Source organism: Cyclopterus lumpus, chromosome 12, assembly GCF_009769545.1.
Source record: "Cyclopterus lumpus isolate fCycLum1 chromosome 12, fCycLum1.pri, whole genome shotgun sequence".
NCBI classification, from domain to species: domain Eukaryota; kingdom Metazoa; phylum Chordata; class Actinopteri; order Perciformes; family Cyclopteridae; genus Cyclopterus; species Cyclopterus lumpus.
Genome location: NC_046977.1, coordinates 8,041,033 through 8,058,744, shown reverse-complemented (window position 1 = coordinate 8,058,744; position 17,712 = coordinate 8,041,033). Strand labels below are relative to the sequence as shown.

General features: G+C 38.1%; 1 protein-coding gene across 1 annotated transcript in view; it reads right to left on the bottom strand.

Annotated features, from left to right (window-relative positions):
- The window catches only part of brinp1 (bone morphogenetic protein/retinoic acid inducible neural-specific 1), a 98,545-nt gene that overhangs the window by 19,105 nt on the left and 61,728 nt on the right, over positions 1–17,712 (bottom strand). The window contains exon 5 of the mRNA XM_034547076.1: positions 9,188–9,293. Within this exon, the coding sequence (XP_034402967.1) occupies positions 9,188–9,293 (106 nt within the window). The remainder of the gene's footprint in view (positions 1–9,187; positions 9,294–17,712) is intronic.

Here is a 17,712-nt window from a genome sequence, read left to right as displayed (position 1 = left end):
AGCATCCCTAAATACAGCAATGTTAATCTATTTGTATTGGGAGACACATATTTGCCCTCGACTTTGCAGAAACAGTTGTACAGTAAACCGAAAGTGAACGCCTGTGTGGGTTATTTATTATGTTATTTGAATATTTAACATTTTCAAAGGTATGGTACACATCATAATTTCAACTACCTCTGAAATCTGAAACCATTATGATGCAAATGTATTATAGTTTGTGAGTCTACTGTAGTAGTGGTGAATGGATTTCTAACTAGTAAACTACACTCAGGAGAGTGCAACTCTCCGCCAGGTGAGTCTGCAACTTCCACTGCTGTATTGGGAGATTGAATGGAAACAAAGTCACTTTATTCAAACTCAAAAACAATCATTGAGCATCAAGTAATGGGCTCAAAGTCTTCATATATTACACGTTATAGAATCGTGCTAAAACACAAAGGTAAACTCACCCAGCTGTCTGCCCGCTTAGCAGCGGCTGAGTGGCGGAGAGGTACTTTGCGTGTGCACTGGTAGTTCTGTTAGATGTTAGCTGTTAGCCAAACATATCTTCCAAAAATATTTGAAATAAAAATACTGCAAAGTAGCCGTAGAGAGGTGCTCAAAAGTGCTTGTACTGGTAGTCACGTTAGCTGTGTCCCAAACAATTATAATGTGCAAACTGTTTCCGCCACACTGTTTCTCTGGTTGCAGAGTAGCGGCTGGGCCAAGCTATGTGATTACTAGCGCCCCCTACTGGCCGTGGTCTGGTTAAGAGTGGTGCTTGAGGAGTAAGCAGGCAGTAAACACTTGAGGTCTTTGAACATGCAGCCATAAATGGGTACCAGAAATATTGAGCAGTTTGCTGCAGCAGAATGCGGGATTAGCCGAGGACAAACACAGAGGTGCACACACACTCAGTCACGGGCAAACGGACTCAGTCACACACAACCAAACAATCACGTAAGCGCTGCCCAGGTTTACACCTGGCGGAGATAATAATGGCATCATAATACCTGGAAATACTATTTGTTCTTTTTTTTTTTTTAAACATAATCATCTTCTTTTGTCACAACAATTAAAGTAATGTGCAACACAAAGCGTTTTTTAAAAAAAAGAAAAGTTGAACACTACAAGGGCCCTTTTGAATGAAAAAAAAAGGACAAAAGTAAAGAAACCCCCAAACAATTTATGAAACAGAGTCTGTCAGAGATAGAAAAAAAAGACTGAGTGGAAAACCTGAAATGCTGAAATGGCAGCCTGGAGCTGGCACGAGTGAGTGGAAGAGAGGATTTATGGTTACGCTGGCTCAAATAGAAACTCACTCTTGATTGACCACTTCCAATTGAAAGCTGACCTCCAGGTCAACATGGGAAGATTTCATCAGGTTCTGGGTTTTCCAAATGTTCGAGAGAATTGAAAAAATATGTCCAGCTATCCATCTTGATGGAAATGATCCAGTGTTATCATTTCTCCGGGCAAAAGGACGCATGCTTTCATCAAGGAAATGGTTGGCCCGTGCATGGGCATGTCCAGGAGCTGGGTCAATACCTCCGAACACTGCTGTGACATGAGATATAGCACAAGCTGACCCTGATCTCTCTCGGTAAGAAGATTAAAAAAGATGAATAGTAAAGACCAGACTGTGATCTGTGTCTGTGTATAGACAAATATGGAGATTAAGGGAGAGATAAACTGAGCAAAAGAGAAGATGATGAAAATGCCTCTGTGTGTTTACTGTGATGCTCGACCAACATTTGCTCTCCGTGTTTTTCAGGAAATAATTATCTGGTAACCAAGGACATTGCATTTACTAATATACTTTAGTCTTCTAATATTTATTTTTTTAACAAGTCTGTCATCAAAAACAACTTAATTGATTTGTATGTTTGTTTGTCTTCCCATTAATGTTTGCAGCGCTTTCACTTGAAAAGAGGGACAGGCATCGAGCGACCGAGCAATGAGTATCTAATTCATCACTCTCCGCACGACTTGCCTACAGGGCCAGTTTAAATTATTTTCAATTCACCACTTTGAAAACTGTTGGCTCAGGCTATTCTAACATATTCATAAATCTTCCAAGATGGGCTCATGGCTCTTCAAAGATAGGCTCTTCTGTTGAGGAAACTGCAGAAATAGAAAAGAGAGACAGCATGTGCCGGTGATTGAAAGGAGCAAATTAGTTTGCTTTTGTTTTGGTGCTAATTTATGAACGCCATATTGGAGGCGATTGGGTCCTTACAAGGTAATGGCTTGTGCAGGGCCTTGGTTTGGCCCAGTTAAAATATGTAATCATTCTTTTCTTCCATTACCAGTGTGTGTTTTCTTTATTTGTATTGGCTATCAGATTACACCAATGATTTCTGCCCATTACATTGAAGGCCCCTGCGGTTTTGCTTTACAGAAATACCTCCGATTCTAATTAGATAATCAATGATGAATACTAACAGATGGAAGGAATTATGGTGTTATGAGAAAATAAAAAAGGGGTGGCGACTTTCTCCTTGCAACCTGAAACCTACTGTTTATTAAGAGTTCAAGTAAACAATGGCAATTCACACAATGTGTCTACCACACGCTAATATCCTCTTTCATTTTATTCTAACAAGTCAATAAGCTGTTTTTACTTGCAGGTCCCAGTGGAGGCAGAAAGTGAGAATCAAGCCAAAACAAAATATCATCGGGTTACTAAGCTTTAGCCTGGAGAGAGGACAAACAACTAACAAATTAATGTGGGAGAACAGAAGTGTATTTAAATCCCAATTGTAGTAAAGCTAAATAGTGTGGATCTTTCATTGCGATTTAATTCAAGAGAATAAAGAGAAAAAGAGTTCTTTTAAAAAATGTCATTGTTCTAATAAATCACAAAATCCATAAAAAGAGTGTGTTTACATTCACGGCTTTTGCTACTTATGCACAAAATGCTTTTGACACAGCCGATAATTCGAAATGCAAAACAGATTGATTACATAATGTTCAGAGACATAAATGTGTGCAAGGTTATAATATAATTTATGTTAGGTGACAGAGGAAGACTGGGCCAAAAAGAATGATTTCCTCTTGCATGCCAACAAATAGTCTCTCCTAATAACATACTGTATTATGATGCCTTCTTTTACAGTGTTTAGCTGCCAATAAAATTGGTCATAGAGAATGCACTTTGGCACTAAACGTGCAGAAATGTATTACTGAAACCTCCACAGTTTGTTTCTAGATCAAAGCTGTGCTAAGTTGTGCATGACATCTAATATTTAAAAAAATGTTCCAGTGACATCTCTAATTCTGATGATTGTCGGTGGATAAGGATAACAAAAAAGAGGGGAAGGGCGAGGGAGCGTTACATTGCCAAAACATTTCACGAAGAAAAACTGTGGGAGAAAAGGGGACTGATTAGGCTTTGATAGCTCCCTTGAGAAGATAACAGCATTTTAATCCGCATTGTGTTATCTGTGGCTCGCAGTCCTGCCGGCTCACAAAGACCAGACCGCAGTGGTTCGAAGGAGAGGGAAAAAAAATAAAATATTCTCTTTTTGAGAATTCTGTTATTTCAGGGAGTCAGTGTGAGGTGTCCCCAGGAAGTTTGACCACATCTTAATTCCCTGATGTGATATTTTAAACCAGAATGCTCTCTCAGACTGTTCTAAAACTAATTCCACCAAAGTGATTTGCTCAAAAAGCAGTTAGTGTTTGGTTACAGGTTTTATAGAATTTTCTTGTATATATTTTCCAACAAAGTTGTGCAGTTACACTTTTGCCTCAAGGTAGATAAAGTGCTGAGGTTTGGAGCGGATGAAATACAAATGGGAATGAAAAAGACATGATTAAAAGTTTAATTAGAAGACCGAAATGGAGTGGGTTTTCTATTACTGCATCCTTGTTGTAACTCACATGGCACTGCATACTAATATGATCCCCTTATTTAATTTATAAGCGGTTAAAATAGCTAGATTAAGTTTTTTCATGAATTTATTCATTTCCAAAAAAATTGAATTATACATAGGAGACCAGGATTTTTTGAAAGACAATCAGAAAATACATGGTCAGAGTGACTAAAATATGATCTGATCATAATATGGACCAATCTGTACACTGTAGACAGGGTGAATTCAGTTCAGTGAAGAGTAGAGTGGAAAAAGCAGAATATCAAAAGACCGTGGAAGAAAATGACAAAATAGGAGGAAAAGACACATGGACGGAGGAAGGGAAAGATAAAGCAACGTGGTGGATGTGTTTAAAAAAGAACAATTTTAGAAAGATAGAAAAACTGGATTTTAGATTTTTTTAAAAAAGTCTAAAAAGGAAAAGGCAACATGAAATTGCTATAAAACCTGAAAAATTAAAATGTTTCAGGTTGTCGTGTTAATACATTTACACATCTCTAGTTTTTGTTAGCCATTGAATATTTTAGTTCCGATTTAACAGATCCTCTGGCTGAAAGCTCGAGCAATTGTGCTGCATTATTTTCCTCGTGCTGATAAATGAGGAAGAATTCCAAACCTTTCAAGTTTATGAGTACAAAGCTTAAACACACAAGAGCAAAGAGGACAGAGATGCATTTTCATAGCTTCGATGCAATTTTGGTATTTCATGTTCTATGAATCAACATTTTTCAGTCTCAGGAAGAGAACTACAAATCATCCGGGTGACATATTGTCGCTGTCCTGTGAAAATGTAATTCTAAGAAGTCAACATTTCATGAGTGATTGAAAAACAGCCTTGTTTACAGACAATACACTTTTTAGGTAACCTGGTTAACCCCCAGCCATGTTTTCTCCAAAATTGAGAATGGTTTGCATACCCATACTAAAACCAGATTATCTCCTCAACCACAAAGGCTATTAGAATAATTGCAATGGTATAATATAAAGAAAACACTTGTGAGATTATTTAAGAAGTGTATATAGCAGTATATGTGTTACTGGTTTTTAAATGTAAACTATATCATAGCACAATATATTAACAGTCCCTCTGCAAAGTTTGACTTTGATGAAGTGATTTCTAGATTATTTTCTAGTACAGTGAGTTTAGGCGAATATAATCTATAATTTGTGTGTGATATTTCCATTTTCTCATATATTTATTTCCCTTTTACACAATGGTGTTCAATACATCCACATACAGCAGTAACATACAATAAATAAACCAAAATAATGCTCTGTGCCCTCAAATCATCACACATTTTGTCGGATGAATTCTTTCATAACTGTCATTTAGTGACATAAGAGACATATATTTTCCTCTGGAGTTAGTGGAGACCAAACATTTTCAGTCTAAGACCCTTCCTTTTAATCGTGCGAGCCTATGGGAGCAGTCTAAAACCATCCAAATGAAACTGCTGACAGCACTTCAATGTAAAAAAATGCCTCAAAGACAGTTCATGGGTTAACAGGAAGTTAGACTCACATGGAGACAACAACATGGCGCGTGTGTATAAGCCGATAGCCCAGTTTTTCATCACAAGGTAGGCCATTTTTCTGTACATTTTTGTAAAAAGAAAAGGTTTGTCTGGATGACATAGTGCTGATGCTTTGTCTGAGAAGAGATTGGATGGTACGTCTGTATCCGTAGGTTGCTGGCTTTATGGAGATGTCCGCGGTAGCGTGTAGCATTCTATTAGCGGAAATGACGTCATTTTTGGACAGTTTTGTTCATTTTCATCTATAAATATTTAGTTTTGTGTCGCTTTGGTTGTTGAGTTGTGTCTTTGTAGCATGTGGAAATACTTTGTATTGTAGACTGGGCGTTTCTGTTTAATTTGATATATGGCGTCATTGTATTCGTTATTGATTCATGAACACATGAACACAGTTTCGGCAAAAATCTTTGGTTTGATTGCCAAATGTGGATATGCATGGGTTTCACAGGACAGTGGAGATATGTATTGTGTTGAGGTGATTCAAATCTGTGAGCTCACAGTGCAAAATGAACACAGGACAATAACAAAGTCATTAATTCAGGACAGGCTGTGATTCAAAATAAAAATAAAATAAATACATGAATGCATCTCCATTAAAATAGCATATATGATTAAAAATGTTAAGGCAGGCATGCCTCGTCTTTTCCACATTGCAATTTTATTATCTGATTCCTAAGATGTGGACATATGGATGTTGGTAACCTTTCTAACGAATCTATCTCGACTGTTATGCTATGTGCCCTGTGATCTTACTGCTTTTATGCACCCTTCCTACGCACTACATACACAGAAGAGGAGGGGGTTTTAATCATAACAAAATATATGCGCAGAAGAGTTAATAGATTAAATTGCATCAGAATTAAAAGGGGTTCATCTCTCTCCTTCCTTTGATGTCTACCTGTGAACCATTACCTCACAAGAATAGCTGTGCACTTCCCTTCACTTCTTTATTTATTGAACCCACCAAACATTCAAAAATAATGAGTTGGTTGAGCACTGGGGAGTCGTGCCACACAAGTTCAGTGTAGGTTTACTTAAACTTTTGTAGGAGGTGAAAAATATAGAAAACACCGTCTTTTTTTTTTTAGGCTAAAATTATATTTTAACTGAAATGTTCCATGATTTGCATATTTTGCTATAAGATGCTGCTGCCAGTGATATGTGATCTTCTAGATTTGACTTCTCCCCACAGTTTAAATGCCAAAAGTCAGCATTTAAGCTAATTGTCGGGTAAAAATGAGACACATGGTGGGTGTTTATTAAATGTGCTGTGAGCTGCTAGTGCTTATAAGAGCAGTCCCGGGCCCATTCAATGTCCTCCTTCTCAAGGGATAGTTTGTGAAGTCCATTTATGGCTTGTTCTCAAAGACGTGGACAATGCTGTCAGAGCTGTTATTTTTCGGGCATTGACCAGTTAAGGGATTCAGTAAATCTGTCAGGGAATACAACGGTTTAAGAAAAGGCGATAAAGCTGCTTTTGGAACCAGTATGAGGTTCACAAGTTGTTCCAAATGGCTCAACCATTACTTTTCTACATATCCAATTTTTGCACCCAGATAAAAGAAAAACATCATTTAAACACACGCTGTTATAATGGTGCTTTATACCGTTCTTCTGTGGAGAGTATGTTTTTTTTCTTCTTCTAATCACAATTACAACAGTTCTAACTCTAAATAGCCTTGCAATCACAGATTAGATGGCAGCAACCACTTAACAATTCACTTAAGTGGTCAGAGGCACAGTATCGACCACATAGTGCCGCCCTAGTGGCCACAAAAAAAGCAGCTAATAACAACTATCTGGAGATGTCCCCACCCTGCATCGAACACCCGAGCAACCATCAAAGCATGCCCAACCAAACATTCACGCCACCATAACAACCACCTGCCAACAACCTAGCAATTAACCTGGACAGCAAGAACATACCTGCCAACAACCTAGCGGCTGCTTACCACCTACCAAGCAATGCCCTGCCAACCAAACCAAAGCCACGCACGGCTTGAAGTTTGATGCAAAGGCCATTTAAATATCTAGCGACAACTAATACAATTTACTTAAAGTAAAGAAAATAATGTCATGCAATATTCCTTTTTTTTGTTATAACAAATTGACGTTTCACTACTTTATAAAATAATTTCTTAATCGATACATGAACAACTCCACCAATGTTTTATAATCGAGAGCTTTCAATTGCATAACATATTGAACATCCAATTATTCCGACATTCTTTACAAATAAAGAAACCTAGATATCTAGAATAATATGTGTATATTGCACTGCCAAGTAGAGGAAGCTGATTGAATTCAGTGTTAACAATAGACAAAATCAACATGAATCCTACACAATTGGGGCTCGATGGAGACCAGAGCCGGTGACCTGACTGAATCAAAATGTTTAACCTTAACCATTTTTATCGGCGTAGGAGGACACATTCTTTATACATGCACATAACTAGTTTGATCTGAGAGGAAAATAGTATTTACCGGGGGATGAAATAAGACTAAATGTTACACTTGAGAAACTGTGAGGTAAATCAAATTAAAGTTTGAACAGCATAAAACTATCCTCTAATATTTCGATTTACCAACATGCCTCTCAATGAGCTGTGTGAAGTGCTATTGCGGTGAAGAGCACTATGATGGTTAAAGAAGTTCCACCATCAGTTGTCTTTCTAATTAAAAGCAGAAACGATAATTGCCTCTTGAAAGACCGTTTTTTCACCTCCTATAACACTTTGCCCACATTCAAAATGCATAAACACACACTAATATATTTTGGCTTATTGCAAAACTCTAAGCCAGAAACCAATCGGAAAAGCTTTTCCATTATATTGTGGTTATTATCAAGCCAAAAGAACAAATCTTTTCCAGGCCTGTCATCTATCAATTGTGTGTCAAAACAGTCTTCAAAGCAGAAGGCTATTACGTTTGGTGCGTGACAATAAAGCTTTTCCCAAAACCTATAGAGTCCTTTGAGTAAGTGGCAGCGGAAGACTTAAAAGTGCTTCTTTGACAAACCACTTAGTTCTCTGATTTTAGAGGACGAGAGAGAGGAAATAGAGGCAGGGGGATGATAAAATAAGCCTCTGTGATTTTCAGACTGGTTTTAATAACTTGCGTGAACTCCAATAAATAAAAGAAACCATCACTCTATTCAATCACTTGACCTCAGTTACACAGGCTTTCATCATTCCTTTTCCACCGGGTGGCTGTCACTGCAAGCATGCTTCTCTTATGCTAATTATTAGTTTCATCAATGTTTAAGACGTAAACGTTTTCCCTTCAAAGAACATTACCACTAATGTGTAAAAAATGCTATTCGCTTTGAAGACATTCTTGACATACATTCTGGTGGACTGCAAATCAGAGTTCGATATAACTTTTAATATACATTTTACCTTCATGGAGAGTGTTGGTTTCCACGCTTATGTCTTAATGATTTGCACACTTAATGCAACTGTTTTGTATTCAGGCTGGGCTTTGAACAAAGCTTGAAGAGACACTTAAGAAAACGATTAAGACAGCAAATATCTATAACCACAGATAATTGTATTGCAGTCCTCAGAGGATTGGGGAACACATCTATCCTAGACCCAATTAAAAATAATGCATTGCCATTCATTCTTGAGAAGGCACAAGTTTCCTTTTAGCAACTAAGAGTATTGTATGTATGACTATAGATGCCCATTTACTTTTTGAGGGTCAAATGGAAAGTTGACCCCTGTTGCCCTGTTATGTCCAACAGCACCCTCGGCAGCATGTGGACAATATTGATATGCTGGGATTGTTTACCTTGCAGATGAAGCTTGCTCTCAGGGCTCTGCAGGAGGATTGAGCTGACTGAGTCCAGATTGTCATAGCTACTGCATCCCAGTGGCCCCGTCCGTGTCTCTGTCACCTGCAATAGAATTAAGACTAACATTAAATTGATGACTATTTGAAGCAAACAAATAAACGTGTGCCATTTGTTCCACTGTGTGTGTGTGTGTGTGTGTTTCAGAATGCATGCACATTATGTGCATATAGAGGTGGACACATTTTTTCCATCTCAGTCTTCAGTCTTCTGTACTGCTGCACACTACACTTTAATACAACATATGCAAGGCCCCCCCCCCCAACACCGAGCCATTATTAATGTCAGGCGATGTGAACATCTGCTCATTACTGCTGTCAGTGGATAATGTAACGGTATTAGCACAGACTTAGACCACATGTGCTAATTGCACTGAGTTCACACAATATTCCTGTGGCTCACTGACACAGGTATAATGTGCAGTGACAGAATGTCTTGCTACAGGTTTTCACACATGTAGCCTAACATGATTCAAAATCTCAGTAGCTTTTCCCACAAGTGCTAACTCTTACATGACGCACCTTTTAAAGATACAGTGTATGGCATTTAGAGGGATTTATTGGCAGAAATAGAAGATCATATTATTTAGTGTATCACCTGAAAATAAAAAGCAATGTGTGTTTTCGCTACTCCAGAATGAGCCGTTTATATCTACATACGGAGTGTGTCCTCTTTACAGAGTCGGACGGCATGTTTTCTACGGTAGCCCAGAAGGGACAAACCTACCCTAGTAGTTGTTGTGTATTTGACCACCGTATCTCTCCGACACGCATGTCGCACAAGAGAAGTTTCAGTTGGTTGAGAAGTTTGCTAGAAGTTAGAGAAGTTTGCTCGCCGCCGCCAGATCCTTCACACTAGACCTTTAATGTCGCGGCTGGTGACATTTACAACGTGTTGCGAGGATGTTATTTCTTTAAGAAAAAATGTAATTTGAAGGAGAAACATGAATGGGAATTTTTCTGGAACTATGTCCTTGTTCTGTTCCAAACAACAGCTCTAAGACTATGGCAGTGGTTCTCGTTCCCCGTTCACAGACCTCTGTCAAATGAAATAATGACGCTATTCAGTTGAGAAGACGCTCCTTTAAAATCTACAGCTTCCACATTTGAGACCTTGAAGAGATTGCGCTTGAAAAGAGAGAAATATCTCCTCTTTTCAGTTGCCTCTGCTCATTAATTTGTTCACACTAGCTCCGTATAATACTTTTACAAGGTTCAAAAAAGCTTAAAGAGATCAGCAAAGGAGATTAAGGAAGATACTGAATGAATCTCACAAAAAGCCTCAAGTGTTTTATGCATATGCACAATAATGAAGAAAGAGTCGCAGACCTATAATTTGAACATGCCTGCAGACTTTTTTGTTGACAGCTGTTTTGTTAATGTTTAAGTACAGACATAAATATTGTGTCTATAATAGCAAGGAGAAGTTTCTTTAGTATTGTATTGCATTGTATTTAGTACTGTCGACAGACGGTGGCTCATGAGCTTTATAAATAATGTGTGATCTGCCAGGAAGACTCGGAAGTTCAAACCTCACTAACGGATTTTCTTGGCCACTCGGGGGCAGCGGAAACGAGCTGTTATCACATTTTTGATATTCGGTGTTATCATCTCTATTTTAGGTTGATATGGTGAATTTGTTAGCAGCATTATCATCCATTTAGAGTCTTTTTTTTTCTCTAGCTACTTCAATGTAAGTCTAATATTAACTCACATTTTTGCTGTTTTTGGTCTCCACTAACTCCAGAGGAAAATATATGTCTCTTATGTCACTAAATGCTTCACTATGTATAACGGCTACATTTTGTTTGTTAGCCATTTGGTGATGGTAGGTAGCGTACAGTGTTTTTACTTAAAATATAACCAATGAGCTGAAAGGCATAGCTATGTTCCACCATACAGAACTGTAGCGATAGGTGTTAATTGTATGTGCACGTGCGACCCACTTCAGATGAAAAAGTAATGTGATTCTTTATAAATATAAATCATTTCATCTAGCTGCTTTGAATTTGAACAAGAAATCCCAGAAGTGGGAAGGAAAATAGAAAGGATTACAAAGATAATTGTAGAAGTAAATAACACATTAAAATCTCATCTTAGACCCTTACTAATGTTCCTAAAATATATGTTTTAAGCTTTCTCTAGGAAATTACCATTACACTAATATGATTACAGGGCTTGGGTGCAGTTAGAGGGTGTTCCAAACAGAGGGAAGTGCAGCCATTTCTTACACAGGTGATCGTTTTATACTTCTTTAATAATAATACTTATTTACTTAAGGTAAGCCATTAGGCTCTCAGTACATCAGCTGTTAGAGCACCCATTGACACCAACACCAACAATTGACCAGCCTATTGTACTTGAAACTAATTACTGAAATCTGCTAAAAACATAATTGGGGTGTTGAAAAAAGGCTTCACGTCCCAGGCTTCACCTGACAAAAACATCACTTATGATAGGTAAACAAAAATGACCAATGTGAGTAAAATGTCCACTTCCTGTGGCCTCAGTAACTTGAGCATTCTACACGAGTGTGTGTGCGGGTGTGCGTATGTGTGTGTGTTTGTGAATGAGAGTGTGAAACTATTTTTCCTATCTTTAATGTTGATACTGCACCAGATGGTGGGCTGACAAGCAAGAAATTAGACGGATGTATATAGTACCCTTGGCATCAGGCTGTTGGGGGGGGAAAGCAAACTCATGGGGAGACAAACTCATAGGAGAATGTTACAATCTTAGTTTCAAGAATAAATTCACAGACACATAGTATTAATATGACAATGCTGTAACATGATTGCTGTGTGATCTTTATTTTAGTGTCATAGAAACACTAGTTACAGAAATATTTATCAATACTAATGTAATGTTATAAACAAAATAATAAAGTTTTCCCGATGCAATTTTGAACACACCCACTGAATTAATAGACTAGAATGCTGTAAAGTTCAGCCCGTTCATTTTTCTCTAAAACTTGTTAGCATAAACAGGCCTATATATAAGTGCAATTTAACTCAAATAAAAGTACATATTTTTCCTGGTTTTAGAACAACTATTGTGAATTATTTCTTGACAACGAGTTCATCGCATTTGACTGAAAACTGTATAATGAGACATTAATGAATATGTCATTGCATTTTTCACTAGATCAACAATTTATTTCCATCCAAGCAATGGACTTTTAAATGCACTGCATGGCCTTGCATAAAGTGCATGTGCAGATTGATTACAGAGCTAGACTAGCCTATCACACTCTACTATCTTGATGGCTGCTGACGGTGTTCTTTTTCCTCCATTTTTGTTGTTCTTATCGCCAAATGAATTACTTCCTTCCAGAGATTGTGTTGCATGATCCATGAGGACTGAGACAAGTGACTATCTGTCCTCTGTCACCATCGGACATTTTTCCAGGTGGCAAAGCAGGCATGCTCACAAACCACATTAGTCGTTGCGCACAAATCACACACTGAAATGGATGTGCATAAACATAAGTGCAGCTTGCCACATCCAGTTTACCATACAGTAATTTTTCTCCAAGAATTATTATTCCAAGTTGGGAACAGACATCCCCAGCTTTATGGATTAGAGACTGACCCTTGTAATCTGAATGACTTTAGGAGGGCAGTATGCAATGCTTGTTCGGCACTCTCTTTTTCATTCTCTCCAGCACACACCAAGAGTGCTGTGCACCAGATTATGAAAATGGAGTATAACGCAATAAAAATACAAGGAGCAATCAAAGGACCAAAGTGGGCCAAGGGGGACTTAGAGGATTTGGATTATTAAGCAGAACATAACAGTGGAATCCCAGTGGGCCCAAACTGTATCACAGCCCACAGTCAGAAACCAGGGTTCTGGAACATCCTCTCTAATTGTCATCTGTCATCAAGAAAATCATCTAAGCAAGTAAATAAGAGATGATGCACATGAGGTCCTGCGTTTTCTTGTTTCTATATTTTCTGTTGGCAACCAAATTGACGATTCCCCAAACGCCAAATGTTGGAAAACTAAGTTTCTCCTCTCTGGAATAACTTCTTTGTTTTTCAAAATGCGAAATTCACCCCGGTGACACACATGCAATACAGCTGCAGTGGTGTGTAGGGGGAAGATGTGAGTTGTGGACATTTTTTTATGAAGATTAATCATATATGAGCTTCTCAGTTACATACATCATCAGTAGTACTGTCGTAGAAGTACACAAGCTAGGCATATTATTCACTTCTCTCATTATACATATCCTATAATAAGAGTATGTTTATCACTTCAAGTGGTTCAAAGCGGCTCAGTGTATCCAGTCTCATTAGGAACCCACGAGCAAGCAACATACTGAATGCACCATATACTATATTCATCTTACATTCGATGCCAGGCCTGTGAATGTGTTTTTAACACACAGGTTTATTCACTTGTATGGATGACCTTTACGATGCAACTGCCTTCAGTAAAACGGCAATTAAAAATCTCATTTGAATCCTGGAGTTTGACTATTTAAAGCTCCTTAAATGCAGAGTTTGGAACTCTCAACAGCCAACATGGGAGGCAAAGGTTGACTTATGACAGAGAAAACACAAGCTGTTGTTTGTTAGACCAAGCAATGCAAATATTGTAACAGAGTAATCGCAAAATAGACTTAGATTATCTGTGAATCATCAATATGTGTGAGTCATGTAAATCATGACTCACACATGATTCACATGGCGCTGTGAATCATATATTTGTAGGCCTCTCAAAACATAAATTGTCAGACCAATGTCTCTTCATTGTGCTTAATCAAAATATTCCCAACAATTTCCAAATCAATACATGTTTCATGGAACTCTTATGCAAGTCTTTGCACATTTGCATATATATAGACCCATGTCTGAATAAAGAAACTCAGTAATAGACACTAAATAAAAAACATTGTCCTATAATGTACTATATTGTAAAAGCAAAAGGCTCTCCATTTCTATAAACTAAAGTATTGCAGCACTGTGAGAATGGAGAAGGAGAAAGTGTGTGCGTTAGAAATTCCGCTTGGATGTGTATTGACTGTCTCAGTTGTGCAATAAAACCACTTATCACCAAATTCATTAAAAATATCACATCATATGGAGCTCTCATTTCTATAATTCCTGCAACTTGTGATGGGAGGAGTGTCTCCTCACTTCTGATTTTCAAACCACACTGAGAGGAGCACACTGCATCTCCCGGCGAGCAAACCTCACATTATACTGTGTCCCCAAGTTGCATTTCAACTTGAAAGACCGAAGAGAATAAAAAGGTGGTTTGAAGCTATGTGAGATAAAGAAAACAATGGATGAAGGGAATACGAAGTGTGAGTGGGACGGGGAAGAATACTGTAAGGTTGAACTGTCTTCATTACAGCTTGCCTCTGCTGAGCCCTCCTAATACGCCCATCACCTGCCATTCTCTTAATGACCTGCTATTTCTGGATACGTAGAAATGAAGAGACGTGCTCCTCAGTAATTCTCAAAGCCTGATAGTAGAATATCTCTGAGGACATTTTTTTCTGCCTTGTTCATATCATATATATGGCTACAGTGCTACTGTAAGTCCCATTAGAGGGATAAGGCCACATTATTTGAGGAACACATGTAATAGCTCCTTGCTCTGATATTTCTATAGCCTTTCTTGTAATTTGGCATTCTTTGGAGAAGACATTTATTATTTAACTCATTTGTTTTGAATGATAGTAAGAAAATGAGCAATTTTGGGGCATTCTGAATAACTGTGGCACTCTCAAAAGCACAATTGAAGCAACACCGCACGTCATTCTGCTTGCTTGTGGCAAATGAAAATTGCTCCAAATCTGTCTTCAGCAGTGGATACAAATCTGGATCATATACATGTTAAATTTCCCTTTCACATTTCACATGAGGCTCACTTGACTGTGAAACCAGAAACAGGATAGTATGGCTGTGGCAACTCCACAACCAGCACCCTCAGCACTGCAGCATCATCAGGAAAAAAACGCATATTGAGCGTGGGTGTAAATCAGAGTAACTGTATGGATAGGTGACCTTGCGAGGGATGCAGTGCGCACACTCCCAAGTAGGAATGCACACTTGCACACTTCATGCATGACTGAATATACAGTTCACACGCCACATGCACACTCATGTGCCGCTGTGATAGCATGCAAGCCCGTATACAATTCCAAATCGTACTTCATCTTGTATATTTCCACATGAAGGCACACACTCGTGATTTTTTTATTTAATTTTTCCATTAAAATACCCCGTCGGGTATCTTATTTTCAATCCCAAATGACCCTCCCTCCCCACTGGAGTCCTTGCTTGCAGCAATCATGTTCAGCCACACAAAGTAAAACAACCACATGCCATTTATTTCTATCAGCAAGGTATGATATTGTTCTCAGTGGGAAAGGACCTCGCTTTGTATCGACAATATTCTTTCTTTTTATGTTTGAGAAGCCTACTGATGCAAAGTGGAGGACATTGTCCATATTATTACTTTTTTTTTTTTTCTAAATATTTGCTAAATGAAGGCACAAGGACAAATTGGTACACTAGTGGGAACATCATCAGAGATGTGCAGCCCAGTGGTTGGGTGTAACAGAATTTAAGTATTTGATTGAACACAAAGGGGAACTGAAGAGTGATTTATGAATCAGTAAGTCAGCATAATAACCCTATGTTAACGGATCTGGGATTTCTTTTCTAATGAAAGAGCTGCATTACATTCGTAAATAAATGATGGAAGGAATGTATTTGTTAATTACCTTTTGTTAAAATGTATATTTGCTCTACTTTTGACTTTTATGTAGTCTTCAATACGCAGCTGCGGTTTAGGTTAAGTTTTTCATCCAAAAGGTGAGCAAAAGGCATTTATTTCTGTCAATGTTTTTCTGGATAGGTGGGTCTCAGGTAAATAACAAGACTAAGATTCTGCTCAAGGCGCCAGCAGCAAAATGGGGATATGTCTTGGTTTTGATTAATGTTCACATGAAGCTAAGACCTCTTAAGTAGTGCAAAGGCTCAGGGAGACAGAACCGAATATCAAGGATGAAAGGTTTGATAAATTCAACCAGCCACTATGCACGTAGTCTATCAGCCCACACATTTAGTGGCAAACAAAGCATATGCACATGTAGAGAAAGCTATTCTCTGCTGTTCAAAGCATATTTCATGTTTGACATTTTGCATATAACTGATTTTGATTCCTAATGAATTTTCTTTAGCAATAAAATCAGAGCTCCTTAGGGACCAATTTTATATGTAGCACTCTATAAAGTTGTTTTCAGTATTCAAACCATTGCAGCTTGCACAGCATGTGAAACCTGTAGGAGTCCAATAACAATCAAACACTTGTTTGTATTTCTCACTGATGAAAAGACGACTGAGTTTATAATGAGAACACTTGGCATTACTGCCTGCACAGATGTCTGATGTCATCAAAGACTGATTGTTATATGTCCTGCTGGTTGCCCTGATGTTCACGTACTGTTTGGCTGCTTCATTAGTAGTTTGATAACGACACAGTTAATCAAATAATGCTTGCAAAAATTTGACAAAGCATGAAGGTTTTGAAATACTGCAAATACGCAATTAATCAAATTTTCAGGCGCATTGAATATGGTCTGACCACACGCTCCAAACAAATAAGGGGCAAAATTTGACCAAACTGCTAGATTTCTGAAAGCCGGTCCAAATAACTATAATAATAAGTGGTGTACCAAACCATTGTTGATCTGTGATCCATACGGAGATTAGAGATTAATTAAGAGCTGTTTATACTAGCTCTAAGCAGCTTATAATACATCATCAAAACTACTAATGACAATATTTGTTTTAATCAATAAAAATACAATCTTTTATTTCCTTATCATTTGAATTATTTGTTTTTATGAGTAAAAACACACTATAAATGACTATAACAAAGTAAAAAGATAACATTTAGACATTTCAGAGCAGTTAAAATGATTTTTGGGATGATGGCAACACTATAAATAGTCTGGAGCCTTGTCCACCAGCTGCTATAATCAAACAACAAAGAGATCTGTATCTGCCCATATGGATCATCAGTGATCTGCATTTAGTATTGGTGGCAAACAATCGTGATCAGGGATCTCTAAAAGTTTAATTTGCTCCCTTTTTGTGCTGATCCGATCCGTGATCTGATCCAAACCGCGATTTTCAGCTTTGGTAGATGGACAGACCTTCAGTTAGCAGAGCCGTAGCAACTCAGAGCTGTAGCAACTCAGAGCATGTAGCAACTCAGAGCATGTAGCAACTCAGAGCTGTAGCAACTCAGAGCTGTAGCAACTCAGAGCTGTAGCAACTCAGAGCATGTAGCAACTCAGAGCATGTAGCAACTCAGAGCCGTAGCAACTCAGAGCCGTAGCAACTCAGAGCCGTAGCAACTCAGAGCCGTAGCAACTCAGAGCATGTAGCAACTCAGAGCTGTAGCAACTCAGAGCATGTAGCAACTCAGAGCATGTAGCA